This window comes from Halichoerus grypus, chromosome 6, assembly GCF_964656455.1.
Source record: "Halichoerus grypus chromosome 6, mHalGry1.hap1.1, whole genome shotgun sequence".
Classification (NCBI taxonomy): domain Eukaryota; kingdom Metazoa; phylum Chordata; class Mammalia; order Carnivora; family Phocidae; genus Halichoerus; species Halichoerus grypus.
In genome coordinates this window covers 14929841-14948500 of record NC_135717.1, presented here as the reverse complement: position 1 = coordinate 14948500, position 18660 = coordinate 14929841, and the positions used below count along the sequence as shown (strand labels likewise).

Here is an 18660-nt window from a genome sequence, read left to right as displayed (position 1 = left end):
CTTCTGCATCTCGCTGTAGCATGTGAGTTACCAGAGTACTTAGCCCAGTACCCACTGCATTACATTTTTCTTGCTAAAAAAAATTTAATGATGACCTTTGTAAAGAACATATGTGAGCTCATTTGTAATTAGTAACTAGCCAGCTGCTAAAAATGATCAACTATTGGCTTTTCCCTAGAGATGTGAAAGGAACACATGTACCTTAACAATTCTCACCACCTTTATTTTGCCAGTAATTGAATTTGACAAAAATCTGTTACTTTTGCCCTGTTTTGTTCATCTAAAATGTAGAAATGTTTAAATCTGTATTCGGCTAGCTACTAATGACCTCAGGGTATATTCCCTGGTAAGATGAACTGTCTCAAAAGAACCACATGCTTGGTCTACTTGAGATGTTAATGTTTAATTTTAAAATTTTATTTAAGAGGATTAAAGCCCTAATATGTTTGTTTTCCTAAAAAAAATTTTTTTGAAGGCAACAGGAACCAGCAATTCAAACAATATGGACATCAAAGCTAACATCTAAATAAATCAAAGTTACTACAGTACAAAAGAAACATAACCCAGAAAACAAATCATGGAATTCTAAATTCTAAAGATGAGAGTTTCAGATGAACAACATAGAAAACACAATTAGGGAATAGTCAAAGTTTTCAAAACAGATTGGGGGGAAAAGAATTTCAACCAGACAATTAAGAAAGTATACAGAATACCTCTCAGTATTGGAATTCACCTGCTTGTCAAACTTTTAAACTACAAAGGAAAAATTTTTAGGAAGAAAAATAAGATGACTTCACATGCAGACATTATAGAAAAGATGATCCCAGGCAATAAAAAAATACTTGAGGAAAGGGGTTCATTTATGTGGCTAGGCTGTGATTTTTCTTAGAAAACTAAAAAAACATTTTGGAATTTTGTAGAACCTAAAAATTTACCAGCACATACCTGCCCAGAGTTTAGCTCCTTTGAAAAGAACTGTGAAGGATCTGAGATTTTCCCTACTTGCAAGTTAACAAGTTAGCCTGCCATCATTTTGTGGATGCTGGCAGAAGACATGAGTCTCCTGGGTCAGAAAAGAAGGCCAGTTTATTACTCACAGCAGTAGCCATATCCAGAATATATCAGCATTTGCACCAATTCCCTGAGTATCAGTTCCCATGGGACATGCAAAGACCAGCTAATGCCTGTGGGTGCAGTGAGCAACGTTAGATGAGAGGATCTTTTATAATGGGCAGTAAGCTTGCCTGACCTCCGCCTCACATGGAAACATTATTATACTGGACAGTAGACAATCTGCCCTTTTACTTGAGGGAGGCACTATCTCTGTCTTCTGTACAGCTATCCTTGAAAAGATAGTGTAGAACAAAGGCAGTCCGTGGCTCTCCTCACAAGGTATGTAGAAGAGATCTATGTAGAATTGTGTCCCAGTGTTCTTACAGTATTATAAAGGGAGGGGCGATGATAGATGGTCACATTTATTTCTTCTTTCATTCAACTAACTGAGCGCTAGCCCTATGCCTGGCCCTGTTGTGGGCACTGAGGATATGGTGGTCAGCAGTGCCCTTGTGGACCTCACATTTTAGTGGAGAAAATAGATAATAAACAGGTTTGTAATATAGCCTAGTGGTAAGTCCTACAAAGAATCTAAAACAGGGTAAGAGGACAGAGTGGCAGGGGAGTTATTTTAAATTGTAAAATAAACACCGTAATGAAGTGTAAGTCTGTGCAATATAAATAGAAATATAAAAAGATATTTTCTGAATAGTAACAGAATTGCAGTGATTGTGTGGAGCAAGGGGAGGAATAGGTGATTCATTGCCACAGGTAAAACAGGTCACAGTTTTTAGTTAGAAGTGAGTACTAGTAATAATCAGAAGAATTAATGTAGTTTGTTCTAAGTGTTGAGATTTGGTGCAAATGAAAGGTAGCCATGTCTAAGGTACCTAAGTAGATGAAAAGAATAGATAATCTGTTGTGGAAGGCACATAAACGGAAACAATAACAAGTAAAATTATAGCATCATAAAGGAAAATAAAAATATTACTGTTAAAATGCTAAGTGAATCCCCCATATCATAAAAATAAAATTAGATTTACAGTCTTTTTTTTTTTTTTTTTTTTTTTAAGATTTTATTTGCAAGAGAGAGAATGAGAGACAGAGAGCACGAGAGGGAGGAGGGTCAGAGGGAGAAGCAGACTCCCCGCTGAGCAGGGAGCCCGATGTGGGACTCGATCCCGGGACTCCAGGATCATGACCTGAGCCGAAGGCAGTCGCTTAACCAACTGAGCCACCCAGGCGCCCCTAGATTTACAGTCTTAATAGTAAAAAAGTCTCATCTCACAAACTCCATAATGATAGTCCTTTTGTTTATTTAAACCCACTCTGCTTACTGAAAGGATTTGAAAAGATTTACAAAATGATTTAAAGTAAGAATAAGAGAAGAAGAGGATAATTTGATGGTATTTAGAATTTATAAACATGTTCTTATGGACATGTTCTTCAAGTAGCTGCTGCTTATGATTACCCACATGAAAGTCCAGGCATAGTATTAAAACTAGTTCTCTGAAGAAATACTCCCAGGAGACTTAAAATTGTTTAGTCCATGGATATATTTGTCTGGTGATCTAATTTAGTGCAGGGATGAAGTTTAGAGAATTTACAATACAAATTTTATTGATTGATTCATAGATGAGGGCTAGATAGGAAACAAAAGCTTGAAATCTCATTGGGAAGTAGTACAGAAAGGATGCCATGTTTTGGACAAACTGAGCGTGCTTAGATAGAGTCCCATCCTGCCTCCACATAGAGGCAGCAGCAGGAGTGGGTGGGTAGGCTTAGGACTTCTCTCACAGAGTAGCAGTGGATCTGCTGGAGTTCACACCACAGAGCATGAAAGAGACATCCTTTCTCGTGAGCATTACTAGAAAGATCACTACTAACTCACATGGATATTAGTATGAAACAAGAGTACTTACTGCTGCTACCCATACCTATTTAGAGAAGATTGTTGAAGATAGATGGAATAAGAAGGATAAGTAAAAGATTTGCCATATGCCCCGTGGCACTTTGTCCTTCTGGTTTATAATTTTCATAGAATATTATAATTATTTGCATTCAGGCTTCCCATTGAAGTTGAATGGTCTCTGAGCATTTTATTAATTTTTTTATACTTGTCTGGTACAGTGGCCGGCAATTCTAATCATGCAGCAAGTGCTTTTAGAGTGGATAGAAATATAATTTTCATGAAATTCAGGAAAAATGATCTCATCAGGAAAATCCAAGTGTACTAATAGGGGTGTAAAATTAGTAACATGACAAGATAAATTCATGAAATTCAGTTACAATATGACATGCCTGTGATAAAAAGCTAAAGAGCCTAACACAGTATTAAAAAATATTAATTTTTAAAGATAATAACAATGAATGGCATCAAATATTAGTAACACTTTAATTAGGAAAATTAGTTCATTCAAAGAATTAAGAGACAGGATTGTATATTGGATCTAACTAAGAAAAATATAAATTACAATGTTATATTTATTCTAAAAATATATATATGTATATATACTGTATAATCTTTTTGTGAGGTGGGGCAGGGAGCAGGAATTCGGTAGGAGAGATTTCTAAATCTGACCAACTTCAAAATATATCCTAAAATGAAAGACATCACAACTAGGTGAGATTTTAATTAAAAAAATAAAATATAGGACAGTGAAATAAACCAGGGATTCCAGAAATAAATTCAGTTTCTCAGGAGCCAGTTATGTGACAACTGGGGAAACGAGAGGGACAGTGCTGCCTTTTACCACCTGCTTCTGAAAAAGACGGAAGTTTGTATATAGATTACTTCCGGTCTGTATTCTATGCTGTGTACCTTACACTCCCGCCAAATAAAGAGTTAAATATGAAAAAACTTAGAAGTAAATTAGTGAAGTAGATTAGAATATTTATTTCAACTGTAGAGATATTTATTTCTGTAGAGAAATTTAGAACAGTTTTCAAGCTGCAATTGAACTGTTTAAGAATTATTCTTAAGGACCAGGTAAAAGGTTTAGTGGTATTAACTTTTTTAAAAGCTGCGTAATGAAAAATAAAAGATAAAATGGAAAGCAGCACTGGGAAATTGTGGTGAATATAAATAAAAGCTTAACATTTCAAAATGTATAAAATTTACTTAGTACCGAGTTCTTACTAGACAAGAGATCGATTTTAATTCAGCCAAATGGCTCTTACATAAATAGTGAAGGAAGCACCAAGAGCAGCTGTCACGGTTGTCAAAGAGCTCTGTAAGCCCTGTGAGACCCATAAAGTTACTTTGACTAAGGGAATGAGGGACAACTTCTTAGAAGAGGTAAGGTGTGAACAGAGCCTTCTTTGGACAGCTGTTGGAAGACTGGACAGCAATAAAAGTAATGCAGACAGAGAATATAGTGTTAGAGAGGTGGGGCAACTAAAAGCAGACCCTCAGAACAAATGGTAACCTGGCAGGGTAAGCAGGAAGGAGGATGGAGGGTGGTGCTAAGTGCAGGCTTCAGCATCCATCTGATGGACAGCCATTGGAAGTGTGGCGCTCAGATGATAATCTGATTTTGTGCCCAGATCTGAATCTGAGATGATCAGTTGGACTGTGGTGTGTAGGATAGATTGAAAAGTGAGATCAAAGTTGGGGAAAGCAGCTATACTCGAGGTGAGAGGTGACGAGGGCCCAAACCAGGGGAGGATGGCTGGGAGAGACATTGCAAAAGGCAGAAGGGCACGGTCTGGACCCCAAGGCATACTTTGGGATTTAAGCTGGAGTGGCAGGGTCTGCATGCTCTCCCCAGGGCCTTATGGGCCTTTGCTCTATGCTCTCATTGGCCTGTGTGGAGGCAGTCTGAAAAACAGTCCTATGGAATTTGTCCCAGGCCATATTCATGCTCTTCTGAAGTGACTTCTTTATGAGAACCCTTGGGAGAAATTTCTGGGTTTAGTGTTAGAATTTCATCTGAAGAGTTAGTTTACTTTTACATTTTGGACACCCAGTTATGTGATTATTTTTGTCTTAGTGATGATTGCTAGAAAGTTTAGTTAGAGACAAAGGTATGGGTTGACTCCACTAATTTCTGTATCTTCAAGGACTATATTTTTCTGTTGTTCCTAGCTCCATTTTGTGTTTCTCTCCATGTTTTGTTTTTCATCTAGTTAATTGTGTTGAACTGTGTTTATATTTTATGTAGACTTTATTCTTTAGAAGAAAATAGGGGATAAATATACATATTATACCTAAATAATCAGTAAACCCAAAGGAAAATTATAAAGCCCAGTGTTGTAGGGGCCATGGAGAAATAAACACACATATATGGCTAATGGCTGGACATTGGAGTTTCTGAGGATGTATCTAGCAGTAGATACTTAGAGCTATAAAGTTGTTCATATTTATTAAACTGTCAATGTCACTCTTGAAAATGTATCACAAAGAAATAACCCAAGAGAAATAGTCCGCACAATTATTTATAGCTGCAGTACATAATAGTGACAAAAAGAGAAGGAACCCAAATGCACAGTGGTAGACTGGTTAAGTAAATTGTTTAATATAATGGAATGTGAGAAAGCCACGAGAAATGACAAAGTAGATCAGATAAATAGAAATGTACATAAACATGTAAATTGTCAAAATATGCATTATACCCACGTAAGAATAAACACACACACACACACACACACACACACACAGAGAAGTAAGAGGTCATGGGAGTTGTAAATAACTTTAAAGGATAGGTTTTTCTCCTCTGCAGAGTTAATATAATTGGTAGGTATTTTTTGAGATTAGCACCAAAGAGTGGGTTTTGGAAACTTTGTAAAATTTAGAGCTTTATGCATGATCTTTCTTCAGCTACCAAGTAGCCTCTTTGTCCCTTTGTTTCAGGATTTAAGCATTGAGGAACAGTCAGAGTGTACTCAGGATTTTTACCAGAATGTGGCTGAAAGAATGCAGACTCGTGGAAAAGGTAATGCTTTGTGAGCCAGCCATAGAAGGATTGCTGGTAACTGTACAGCGTCTGACTGCTGTGTCTGTTAGAACTTTCTCTGTTTCTCTGATGGCCTGGCTGGTTTGCCAACTCTGTCCTATAAACAACTCCACTGACATTCTGGTAGCTGGCCTTATCCTTAGAGGGCCTTTGAATACCACCGTGTGCATCACTCCAAGGTGATCACAGCAGTTGGGTAATTTATTGAACATTGTTTAATAATCCCATTGGGGTAGGGACAGAATCCATTAAAACCCCTTAGGATGCTTCTAAATGAAATGCCCATCTTGGAATCACCATTTTGGTGAGTCATTTTTCATGATTATGTATTCCTCAGATTGGGTGGGGGGGAATGAGAATCAGACTTAGAGCTGTTTTTATTTATTTGTTTGTTTGTTTGTTTGACAGAGAGAGGGACACAGCGAGAGACGGAACATAAGCAGGGGGAGTGGGGGAGGGAGAAGCAGGCTTCCCGCTAAGCAGGGAGCCTGATTCGGGGCTCGATCCCAGGACCCTGGGACCATGACCTGAGCCGAAGGCAGACACTTAACGACTGAGCCACCCAGACGTCCTAGAGCTGTAGGTTTTTAGAGAATTGTCTGGAATTTGACTTCCATTGATGTTGGGTTTTAGGATATACTTAGCATAGATGTCTACCTGAGAAATAAGCCCCACCTGTGCGTCTCTTAAGAGCTCCCCAAGGTTGTATAGTAAACCTCAGAAAAATGAAAGAGCGATTGCCATCATTCTCAGTCTTGGGAGTTTCAGGTGCTTCGCTAATGTAGCAGTGCGGAGTGACCCACGCTGCGGTGTTCCCACTCGGCAGGGCGTTCAGCTGTTAGGTCCTGCCCAAACAGTTTCAGTTAGAAGTGGTGATTCTGTGAAAGGCAGTCCCAAAAGTTGAGGTAAATTTTTAAAGGGTATTTTTTTTTTTTTTTTTTTAAAGATTTTATTTATTTGACAGAGAGACACAGCGAGAGAGGGAACACAAGCAGAGGGAGTGGGGGAGGGAGAAGCAGGCTTCCCGCTGAGCAGGGAGCCCGATGCGGGGCTCGATCCCAGGACCCTGGGATCATGACCTGAGCCGAAGGCATACACTTAACGACTGAGCCACCCAGGCGCCCCAAGGGTATTTTTTAATGTAACATCTTATACTTTTATTTCTGGGTATATTTAATGCATTACTAGTAAATTAGTTTTCTGCTACATAGGAAAAGCTATGAAGACATACTCTTAAACTGTCCATCCTTCTCTTGAGAGCTTAGCTTTTATGTCCATTTGGATATTTCAGTGCCTTCAGAAAGAGTTGAGAAGATAATGGATCAGATCGAAAAGTACATCATGACTCGTCTCTATAAATATGTGTTCTGTCCAGAAACTACAGATGATGAGAAGAAAGATCTCGCTATTCAAAAAAGGATCAGGTAGTTGGTTGTTTTGCTTTGTCTTGTATTTACTACCTACCATCAGGAGAACACGTTGTGGGTCAACAGGACACTTGCATTTCAAACCTTGACAGCAACTAACAGCAAAGGTACCCACCATCCTTAGCATCTCAGCTTCTTCATGGTGTCGGAAGGAAAAGGACTATGGTAAATTGATAGGAGGAAAGGGCTGAAATCACCTTCTTGCTTATGCATCTGACTCCAAGCAGCTTTAGATAAGAAGCAGATCTGATGTTTGAGATTGTTTCAAATCTCCAAAATTTCCAAGGAACGGGAGGAAATTTCATTATTTTCTCATTTCATTATAATGTCTTGTCAGGCAAGAAGCTGTGAATATCCATAGAAGGCAGTAGGGGTCATTATTCCTCCTCCCTACCAGGGGTGCTTATTATTTAGCTGTTCCTCTGATCACATCTTCCCACTTGCACTGGGTTGATAACACTTCCCAAAGCACTCCATCTTCCCTGGGCGGTAGAGTGAGCCCCAGGGCTCTGTATTCCAATGGCAGCAAAACCTTTAGGAAATAGGCCATCTAAATGTGGGAATGGGTCCAAGACTGGTCATGCTAAGGTGCTTCTGGAAGAGGGGGCCTAGGAATCCAAACAGGATTCCCCGACAATGGGGCTGGTAATGGTAGATCTCTTCTTGATGGTGTCACACCAGAAGCGAGGAGTTGGTATTAGGAAGGTTGCACATGGAGCCCGAAGGAACTAGATGGGCTTTGGACTGATGTGCATGGTGAGAGCATTCGTCAGGCAAGAATCTCTGCTGTGAAGATAGGGTGTGACCAGGAAACTCAGGGATTCAGATTGGGTGACACATGCTTGTTGACCTCTTACACAGCCTCTAGTGTGCCTCAGAAGTTGAAGGTAGAGCCTAAATGGACATTATGGTGATGGACAATGAAGAGAGGGAGCAGCAGATTCTTCTCAAATCTTCAGTCTTTTCAGCCTCAGTATAATCTCATTTCAACCAGTAAAATTGTCTTCTGCTTTTCTTGTGATAAGAGAAGCCTCATTTTAGGATTTTGGTCACTTCATCTGAGCTCCTAATATGTTTAGAGGCAGTGTGCTGGTTCCTAGGATTGCCGCATTAGTCAGCGGTGCCCCATATTTCTCCTTTACTGAAGGAAATGACAAGACAAATGACTGTGGTCCATTCTTGGAATTTTTTTTTACTGTCTCTCCCTCTTTGTAGAGCCTTGCACTGGGTTACACCTCAGATGCTTTGTGTCCCTGTTAATGAAGAAATTTCAGAAGTATCTGATATGGTGGTGAAAGCAATCACAGGTCAGTGAAATGGAGAGCTTTTTTATCTGGATGTTTCTCCCTTGAAGTTAACATTAATCCATATGAGACAGCAAAATATTTCTAAAATGCAGACTGCCAAAGACATATTGAAATGCGTTAAAAGCAATTTATAAGTGTGCTAGTTTTATGAATTTGAAGCATTCATTTTAGCAGGTGAACTACGTTTCCCCTTTACTTTCTGTGACCCAGGGTCTCTTATTTCTTGGGCATTGAACTAAACTAAGGTCAAATGCAGCTAGGGCAAATTTCTTTCCTTTTTTTTTTTTTTTTTTTTTAGAGAGAGAGAGAGAGAGAGTATGTGACTGGGGCGGAGGGGGGAGGAAGGGCAGAAAGAGGGAGAGAGAGGAGAATATCAGGCAGGCTCCATGCCCAGCTCAGAACCCGACATGGGGCTTGATAATGACCTGAGCCAGAAGTCAAGAGTAGGACGCTTAACCAACCGAACCACCCAGGCGCCCTAGCTAGGGCAGATTTCTTTCTTTCTTTCTTTTTTTTTTTAAGATTTTATTTATTTGACAGAGAGAGACAGCAAGAGAGGGAACACAAGCAGAGGGAGTGGGAGACGGAGAAGCAGGCTCCCCGCCGAGCGGGGAGCCCAGTGCGGGGCTCCATACCAGGACCCTGGGAACATGACCCGAGCCAAAGGCAGACGCTTAACGACTGAGCCACCCAGGTGCCCCAAGCGCAGATTTCTTAAAACTCAGTTGCATTTATATATTCAAAATAATTTTGGAGGAAGGAAGGGAATTGATGGGGCATGGTAATCCCCATGCTACAGTTACATACTAAAACAATATCTCTCTAATTGGTTGTTAATCAGAGATGTACTTTGGATTATTTTTCTGGTTTGTTTAAGGTGTAAATGAAGTGCCCTGAACTGATGTGGCTCCACCATCCTGGACAGGTCCAGGCACCTGATAAGGTTTCTGTTTCTTATTCATAGGAATAGCTCAACAGAAGTATACCACAAAAGTTAAAAACAAAGAAAAAAACAGAACCAAAACAAATTCCTCCTAATGGAGAGGATACCCAACCTTGGCCAGCTTCTTCTTAATTAAGAAGAGTTGGAAAGACTTTCCTGTTTAGAGTCGTTAATGAAATTCTGCTGGTAAAGAAAGTTGGTCAGCTGCTGTTAGCAGTGGCCAGGGGCAGCCATTAAGTAGGCTCCTTTGGTTATAAGAACTAGAGACTCATGTTACAGGAAGAAAGGAGGGTTTGCTTATCGCGTTAGGAAAGGAAGCAGGACTCTCACAGAAACTTAGCTTCACGGCCACTCTAGGGACTGGGTCATCTGCTCTTAACATGATTCTTCCACTCTCTCAGGTTCTGCTTCTCTTTGCATATCTTTGCTTTTTAACTCCTTTATTAAATGAATTATTTTCTGTAATTCCTCTTGCAGAGTCTGGCCTAGCTAAATACTGTTATCTTTGTTGTTCAAAGCTTTTCTGCAAGGCTGTGTTGTAGGTTTCATGAATTGACTCCTTTGGGTCAAGGCCCACTCCCACTCCCACCTTTTGCTCAGGGAACATCATAAGAGATTGAAGGTGAGAAGCCTGGATATGGGCCTTGTACTTGTGTTTTTTTCCGAAGACTCTTGCCAAGTTCAAGACCAACTGGTTTATGTTTAAAGTACTTCATAGAAATTTATGTCTGGGACTCTTTTCTGAAGTGCCATAGGATAGACCTTGTAAAACCAGAAACTACAAGAACCAGACCATTGTTTGCTTAAAAATAGAACTAAGTGGACTTGAGTATATCAATAGTTTGTTAATAGATTTTGAGGGGTGAAACTTTTCTCAAATCATCTGAGTTGGAGTTTGAAGAGATGTTTTGATAGTAGAAATTTGGCCACAGAATTATAAAGGCCTTCTTACTTTTTCTCATCTTAGCCCCCGCCAATCCGAGTGCAGATACATTCTGTGAGGGCCAAAGGTCATATGATCACTTTCTTCCTTGTTAGCCTAAGTACAGGAGCAACCAGAGAGGACAGTGTATAACAGTGGTCTTAAAAATGGAGACATCAGTTAAATTTCTCAAAATCATCCCATGTGCTGCTAATCAGCGCTGTCAGTTTTGTTGATAAATACGCTGAATGAGGCATTTTCCATTTCAGTTGACATCTCTCATCTAGTAGGTGGAGGCTAGGGATGCTGTTAAACATCCTTCAGGACAGGATAGTTCCCTACAAAAAAGATGATACAATCTAAAATATTGTTTGGTGCCAGCGTTGAGAAATCATGACTTAGAGGGCTAGCTTACTTTGTTTTCAAAACTTCATTAAAGATAAAACCAGACTTCTGCCAAGATGGAGTTCCCACACTCAGCCCATCGTTCCTACTGATAACACGTAAAAGCCCTGGACGGCAGACACACAGCAGTTAGCTGAGGACTGTGAGAAGTAAGTGACAGCAGGAGGCAGACTAGGGCGGGAAATCATTACTGGAAGAATTAATACAGTGGGGAGTTTCCTGTTCGGTTATTTTCTCCGGGATCTCCTCGTTTAGGCTTTCAGGCAGTGCAAGTCATGGAATTAACTACACGTGGTGGGGGGTTCAAAAGCGTTCCCCCTAAAAAACTTCTTTCAGGCTTAAAGGATGCTAGGAAGTTAAGGGTCGCTGTAGGACAGAGAGTGTGGGAGAAATCTCCACCATCCCCCATAATTAAAAGATTAAAGGAACCAAACTATAAAATAAGCAAAAGCACACAATAGACATGTGAGTTCAGAAAATGAAAGCATTAGTAAGTTAAAATACGGCCTCTGCACTGTCCCCCACACGCTACTCTTCCATGGCTGGTGGTCCCGTGAGGGTTCCCCCGGGAGCCGACCTCAGGGATGGGAGCTGGGAGCAGAAAGAACTCCGATGTGCACCACCATCCTGCCTCAATTGGAAACTTTTACTCCCGCTATTGGCCAGAAATTGCTGTCAAATTAACCTGCCTCAGCTGTTTCTTTCATGTTGCTCCAGATTATAAGCAGAAATGTGCATCCAAGGGCACTCTCCCTCCTTCCTCTTGTATTGTTCTAGTGGTGCGGACAGCTATTCCTCACCACCTCCTAGTCTTTGTGACACAGGGTGTGCATTTATGAGAGCCTACCACTTAGTGGTAGTTAGGGACAGTAAAGTAATTTTTCTCTGAGGGAAATGAATGGTATTTATGAGATTAAATTTTATATCCTTGCTTTATCCCCTGTGCTAACCAGTAGGTTATAAATGTCATAAAGGTTCTGTAGATGTTTATAGTTGGTGGGGATTTATATGCCACGGGGACTGGCCGCTGTAGACCTACATGGGATAGATTTCAGCAGCTGTATTTTGATACCCAATACAATGATGCTTTGTATGATACCCACCTTTCTAAAAAGCAGTATGCTTTCTAAACTGAGCTTTACAGTGTATTAGAGGAACAGAGGCAAGAAAAAGACTCTTCTCCAAGGAGCTCATAAGCAGTTTAACATCGTGATTGAAAGCATGGGTTTTAGAGTCAGATAGACTTCGTTTCAAATCCTCCGTTTGCCACTTGCTATCTATATAATTTTGGGCAAATTATCAAACTTCTCTGAACCTCAGTTCCCTTCCTAATAGTAGTACCCATTGTACAATCTGAGAATGAAAAAGAAATAGGCTTGCGGAGCATAGAAATAATGCACATAGTGTCTGGCTCGTGGTCACGCTTCCTGAAAGGATGAGCTAGTGCTTATGTTTTTTGTGGTCAGAGTTGTTCATACGTAAATTACCTGCCGGAGAAGGGGTTAGCGAGGGTACCTCTTAACTTGACAGATTAAAAAATGATTATTCTAATGCTTCTTTTATGTAATTATTTCTCACTGGAAGCAGTGTCTTTTCTGCTTTATAGATATCATTGAAATGGATTCAAAGCGTGTGCCTCGAGACAAATTGGCCTGCATCACCAAGTGCAGCAAGCACATCTTCAATGCCATTAAGATCACCAGGAATGAGCCAGCCTCAGCTGATGACTTTTTACCAACTCTCATCTACATTGTCTTGAAGGGCAACCCCCCACGCCTTCAGTCCAACATCCAGTATATCACCCGCTTCTGCAACCCAAGCCGATTGATGGCTGGGGAGGATGGCTACTACTTCACCAATCTGGTGAGTATTTGATTTCCTGGAGTTAACGGAGAAGAACCATGAAGGTACTTATTGTAGGGATGTGACAGATCACTCACAGGCCTGTGACAGTTTAATGCCTCAGCATAGCTGAGGATGCTTGCTCGGTGTCACATAGCGCACGTGACCACGCCATGCGAACACCCCACCTCTCGGTGCTTGACCAGAGATTGTGGTCCTCTTACGGAAAACCTGATAGCCACATGGAGGAGTCTCTGCTGCTCTTGGCCATCACTCCCCCAGGTCCTGGGTAAAAGGGCCATTCACTTAGTTGGGTTAACCATGAATGAATCAGATCATGGATTTTGATTTATTAAAAGATTTAGGAATTATTTTTTGTTTTATTTCTATAAGTGATCTCTTAGAACTGAATACTGAGATTTTAAAAGGGTCGGTTTAGAGGATATAAAATGATTTTCAAGTATTGTTAACAGTGCTAATTGATTCTTGGTAAGACAGTATTAAAGTATGTATGTCTAAGTAGTAAGGCTGAATACTTCCTTTTACTGACCACTGAACTTTTGTTTGTTTGCTTTAGACTAGATTCACTAATGAATTTGAGCATCAAAACACCGTATATGCTTTCTTTCCTGTGTTGGAAGTTGTACAGGGTAATAGGGAGAGGAAACAAGGTTACATAAGGTAGTGTTTCTAGTAAATTGTCTAAAAAGACGGTACTTCAATCTTCAAGGCTTCCAGAAATTTGTTGTGATTTATCTTTACATCCTAAATACGTATTCACCTTTGTACCTAATTTTGTATTGTGTTTTCCTTTAAGTGGGTTCCCAAAAGTCTATAAGCTTCCGGTCCCTCAAAACCTGGACCTGCCCCTGTCACTCATCACCCTCAGCCATTGGGTTCAGCTGCTCGACTTCGGAGTGCTCTTTTTTCAGGTTTTCATTTATATTCCAGTTAGTTAACATACAGTGTAATATTAGTTTCAGGAGTAGAATTTAGTGATTCATCATCATACAACACCCAGTGCTCATCACAAGTGCCCTCCTTAATGCCCATCACCATTTAACCCATCCCAGGAATGCTTTTTTTCAAAATGATGCTTGCGCCATTATTTGCAGTATTTTTCATCTGTCCAGACACGTGGTTGTTTAAATTATACTCCCCCAAAAAGTTTAAGTGGCTGAAGTACTCATTTCTTAACATAAGTGAAACATGCTCTTGACTGCTAGAGAAGAGCCTTTTGGATTTAGTTCTTAATCTAGGGAAATCAGACAATCTGAAAATCCCTGAGAAGTATGGAGATGGAGACACGGCTGGTAGTAGAAGAAATGAGCGGGACCCAGAGGTGTAGCCCTTGTGGTCAGCAATGGAGGCTTCTGGGTCGCCTCTTCCTGCAGCTTCCCAGAGCCGTCACCTACAGCCTTAACTATGTTTGCACCTTATTTCTCCATCTTCTTCTCATCTGATTCAGAGTCTAGCTTCTACTCCTACTGCTTCGGTGACACTGCTCTGGCAAAAGTGAAAATCTGCCAGTTTTTCGATCCCATGAAAACTCTCGGTCTTCATCTTACTTCTATAACACTCTTGATAACTCCTTTGTTCTGGAACTTCCTATGTTTTTTGAATTCCACAATTCCACTCCTTCCTTGTCTCTTTGTAGGCTTTGTGTCCTCTGCTTCCCCTTGAATTGTGTTACTCCCTAGGGTTCTGTCCTCTGCATTCCTCTCCCTCGGCTGTCTCCTCTGGTCACAGCTCCACTGTCACCTGCACGGTGATGATGCACAGGCTCATGTCACCTGTTTTGCCCTCACACTGAGCTCCACTCCCAGCTATTCATTATGCTTCAAATTTAATTTTTCAAAACTAAAACTGCTTCCCGGAACTTCAGATGGTTTTCTCTTTTCTAACATAGACTGTTTCCACTTGTAGCAATAGCGTATATGCATGCCAGCAGTGCTAGAATTATAGATGCCTCCTCTCTCCAGGTCACAGGGACTGCACACTTCCACAGATACGGTGCGAGCCTGTGTGGAGGGGTCACATGGGCCCGTTCTCATCACATGAGTCACTTGCAGTAGGTTTGTGAATACTCCTTAAAGAGAGTCACTTTTTTATGAGCAATAATGGAGGATCCTGGGAATGAGCTTCTCAGAAGAAGTTCCGAGAGCTGCCTGTTTTCCTCTGTTTATATTGCATGTCTTGTGAAAATGGCTTTTTTAAAAAATGTGAGGGCCTGGCTCTGTCAGTGGAGCATGCAACTCTTGATCTCGGGGATATGGGTTCGAGCTCCATGTTGGGTATGGAGATTACTTAAAAAACAAAAATAAAAATGAATAAATAATAAAAATGTGAAAATTAATTTTCCTTATAGAAAAATTAAATCCGTATAAGAAAGCAGAGCTAACAGATGTCTGTTCAACTGAGCATTTGCCCAGGGATTTCTGTACTAGTAATCGCTCCCATTTATTCATTCTTGCTGCTGACCTGTGAGCTAAGCACGTTACAGGTGCTGGATTGTTCAGTTCTCACCATAAATCTGGGTGGTATTTCCCGTTTTACAGATGCCGGAACCTCAGCATGGGTAACTTTCCTAGGCTCACAGACTCTTAGGCTATCCCGTGACAGAGGTGACAACTCAGGTGGCCTGATTTCAAAGCTTAGATGCTTTTAACCGTCTGATGTTAAAGGACCGATGGTCCTTGGAGGACCAGAGGTCTGTGTGCCGCAGCAGTCCCTGAAGATGCGCCTGGTAGCTGCCGTGCCCTGGGTGAACGCTGTGGGACTGGCTAGACCTCAAGAGGGAATGGCTTTATGGGGCATGTTCCCGAGGCACATGGGATTGTGATTCCTGTGCCCTGAACGCGGCCAGGAGGCAGAGAGCCCTGGAGTTTGGGGACTCGATCGGGTTTTGTCCACGGGAAGCTCTGTAGTAGCCGGTGTGGAGCAGACCGAAGGTCCTGCTCTGGCGTTCACCCCGTACGAGACTCTGCGCCTGTGAACAGCCCAAGGAGAGGACTGAATTTCTGACAGACTCCGTGGGAATCGGCAGTGGGACTCTTTTTTTTTTTTTTTTTTTAAGGAAGAAATGTATTGTTTCAGATGGGAGTATAAAGGAAACATGATTGGCTAGGAGTTGGTAGTTTTTGAAGCTGAAGTCCATGCTGGGTCATTCAACTGTTGTGTCTACTTTTTGATTCTATTTTAAATTCACCATAATAAAAGGATTTAAAAATATATATTTGAATATTTGAAGCTTTCCTCATGTGACTATAGTAAATAACATTCTGTTTTTTTTTTTTGTAGTGCTGTGCTGTGGCTTTCATTGAGAAATTAGATGCTCAGTCTTTGAATTTAAGTCAGGAAGATTTTGATCGATACATGTCCGGCCAGACTTCTCCCAGGAAGCAGGAATCTGAGAATTGGTCTCCTGATGCTTGCTTAGGGGTTAAGCAAATGTATAAGAACTTGGATCTTCTGTCTCAGTTGAATGAACGGCAAGAAAGGATCATGAGTGAAGCCAAGAAACTTGAGAAAGACCTAATAGAGTGGACGGATGGAATTGCAAAAGAGGTTCAAGACATTGTTGAGAAATACCCGCTTGAAATTAAACCCCCAAATCAATCTTTAGCAGCTATTGACTCTGAAAATGTTGAAAATGATAAACTTCCTCCACCTTTGCAACCTCAAGTTTATGCAGGATGATAAAAATTTACATGGGTAGTATTTATTTGAGCCTAAATTGTAGCTAGCCCTTACTACAGTCCATGATTGGGACCTAGACTATAACTTAATTGCTTATAAATGTCAGAGCATTTTTCAAGGTACAGTTTGTGGGGATTGTTTTGTTTGTTTTGTTTTTCCTGGCAGGGGAAGCTTAGTAAATAATAAAATACTATTTATTTGAGTTACTGAAATAGATTCATTTAAGGTTTATGTGAAAGTTTTGTCTAAATCTATTTTTCCTCCATGATTTTCCTGTGTGCTTCCTCTTTGGCATTCACTGTGGTTTGGTTTTGGGTAAATACTTGCCTTTAAAGGATAAAACAGATGAATGCTACAAAATGTATGTTTAAGGGGATTCAGTGGTACCACTATTCTACAGTTTGAAATATTTTATAATTGTAAAGATAGAAGATATATTGATAAGTAAATATGTAAAATTGTAAATATGTAAAAACAAAAAAGGAATGGTGTCTGCGTTGCATGGCATTTCATGTGTTAATTTGTTTAGTTTAAAATGAAGTATATTGAATGTTTGCCTTTAACTCCATTTTATTTGGTTTGCCCCCACTTAAATGAATCTAGAAGTGTTTAGACATAGTCCCCTTAAAATCTCGACTCCATTTTTAACCATCGGTCAGCCCTGACTTGGGTTCTGTACAGTTAGAGACCGTGACACCATTGAGCTTCAGAATAATTTTTCGGTCACATAAACTTGCAATTCAGGATAGTCATTTGAAGACTTGGAACCATGCTTCTTGCACCTTTTTCCTCCACTCATTCAGGAAATATTTATAGAGTTCTTTGTAAAGGAGCTGGTCCTGGGTCTGGATCAGAAGATAGGAATGAACAGGACTCCACTGGGGAGAGCCGATGGGGGATCCCTCCGAGCTCGGACGTGCGCAGGTGCCTTTCTGCCTCTGAGCGAACTTCTGACTTGATGGACAGCCCGGACATGTGTCCTGTGAACCTCTGCCAGGGTTTCTCAGCCTCAGTAGTCCCGACATTGCAGCCTGAGGGGCTTTCGTTACGAGGGCTTCCCTGCGCACTGTAGGATGTTTAGCAGTATTCCTGGCTTCTATACCCACTAGACACTAGTGGCATCCCCCAGAGGTGTGAAAAACCATCTCCACGGCCGCAAAACCACCCCCAGTTAAGAACCCCTGGTCTGTTTTGTAAGTGAGGAAGTTATCCTTGTGGTGGTTAATGTGATGTAACCAAAGAATACTGCATTAAATGCACCGTACAGTTAACTGGTAGTCATTGAAGCTTTACAGTCACTGGTACTGTGGAACCTGTTCTAATGCTGATGGAACCCTTCGCAACCTAAGTAGGCCACGTATGATCCTCCTTCCAGTCAGTGATTTCTGCAGATTACCAGTGGGCCTGGGAAACGGTGCGTAATTCCAGGGCACCGTTCTGAAACAAGGTCACGTCACAAGCAGTTAAGAAGGTTTCTTTGCTTTCCCAATATCTTCCTAATAGTGTACCACAAATTTATAGTGCAATAATTTTGGAATAAAACTAGGGTGAGTATAAAACTTTTTATCCTTTAATTTACACGTACAAGCCCATCAGGTTGACACAGCTGTTGTCATAAAGCACTGAAGACGCGATGAAGCAGTGACCTGAGTCCCCGATCACCGAGCTCACGTGGAGTGCAGTGAGTTACTGTCAAATACCAGTGAGAATCTGCACTTAGAAACCCGGCCCCAAGTGATTTCTGTAGAAGGCGGTCCCCTTTTTCCTTTGTTCTTTTCTATGTACTCTCTAGGTGCTAATCCAGGTATACACACTCTTAATTCTCCTGGGAATATACAGTTCTTTTAGTCGTTGTACACTATATTTGTTAAATAAAATGTGCATATCGGCCTCCCACAAAAGCTGTCTTCTTTTGATTTCTTACATATCGTTAGAGTAAGTTGTTGAATTGATTTGTTTATCTCATATTAATTGAATTCTTTAGATATGAACTCTTGCCTTAGGTAGAAGCTTATATTTTCTCTTAGGTCAGCTTCAGTACTATGGCCACAGTTTCTGTCTTCTCAACAAGAATGTATTGCTATTTTATGTACTATAAATGTAACTG

General features: G+C 40.7%; 1 protein-coding gene across 5 annotated transcripts in view; it reads left to right on the top strand.

The window, feature by feature from the left end:
* RABGEF1 (RAB guanine nucleotide exchange factor 1) overlaps window positions 1-18454 on the top strand; it is a 58684-nt gene extending 40230 nt beyond the window's left edge. For all 5 annotated transcript variants that reach the window (XM_036115261.2, XM_078074522.1, XM_036115260.2 and 2 more), the window contains 5 exons: window positions 5906-5987; window positions 7300-7432; window positions 8651-8742; window positions 12619-12875; window positions 16155-18454. In XM_036115261.2, coding sequence (XP_035971154.1) covers window positions 5906-5987; window positions 7300-7432; window positions 8651-8742; window positions 12619-12875; window positions 16155-16553 — 963 coding nt within the window. In that variant the 3' untranslated portion in view covers window positions 16554-18454. The remainder of the gene's footprint in view (window positions 1-5905; window positions 5988-7299; window positions 7433-8650; window positions 8743-12618; window positions 12876-16154) is intronic.
* Window positions 18455-18660: the final 206 nt, after the last annotated feature.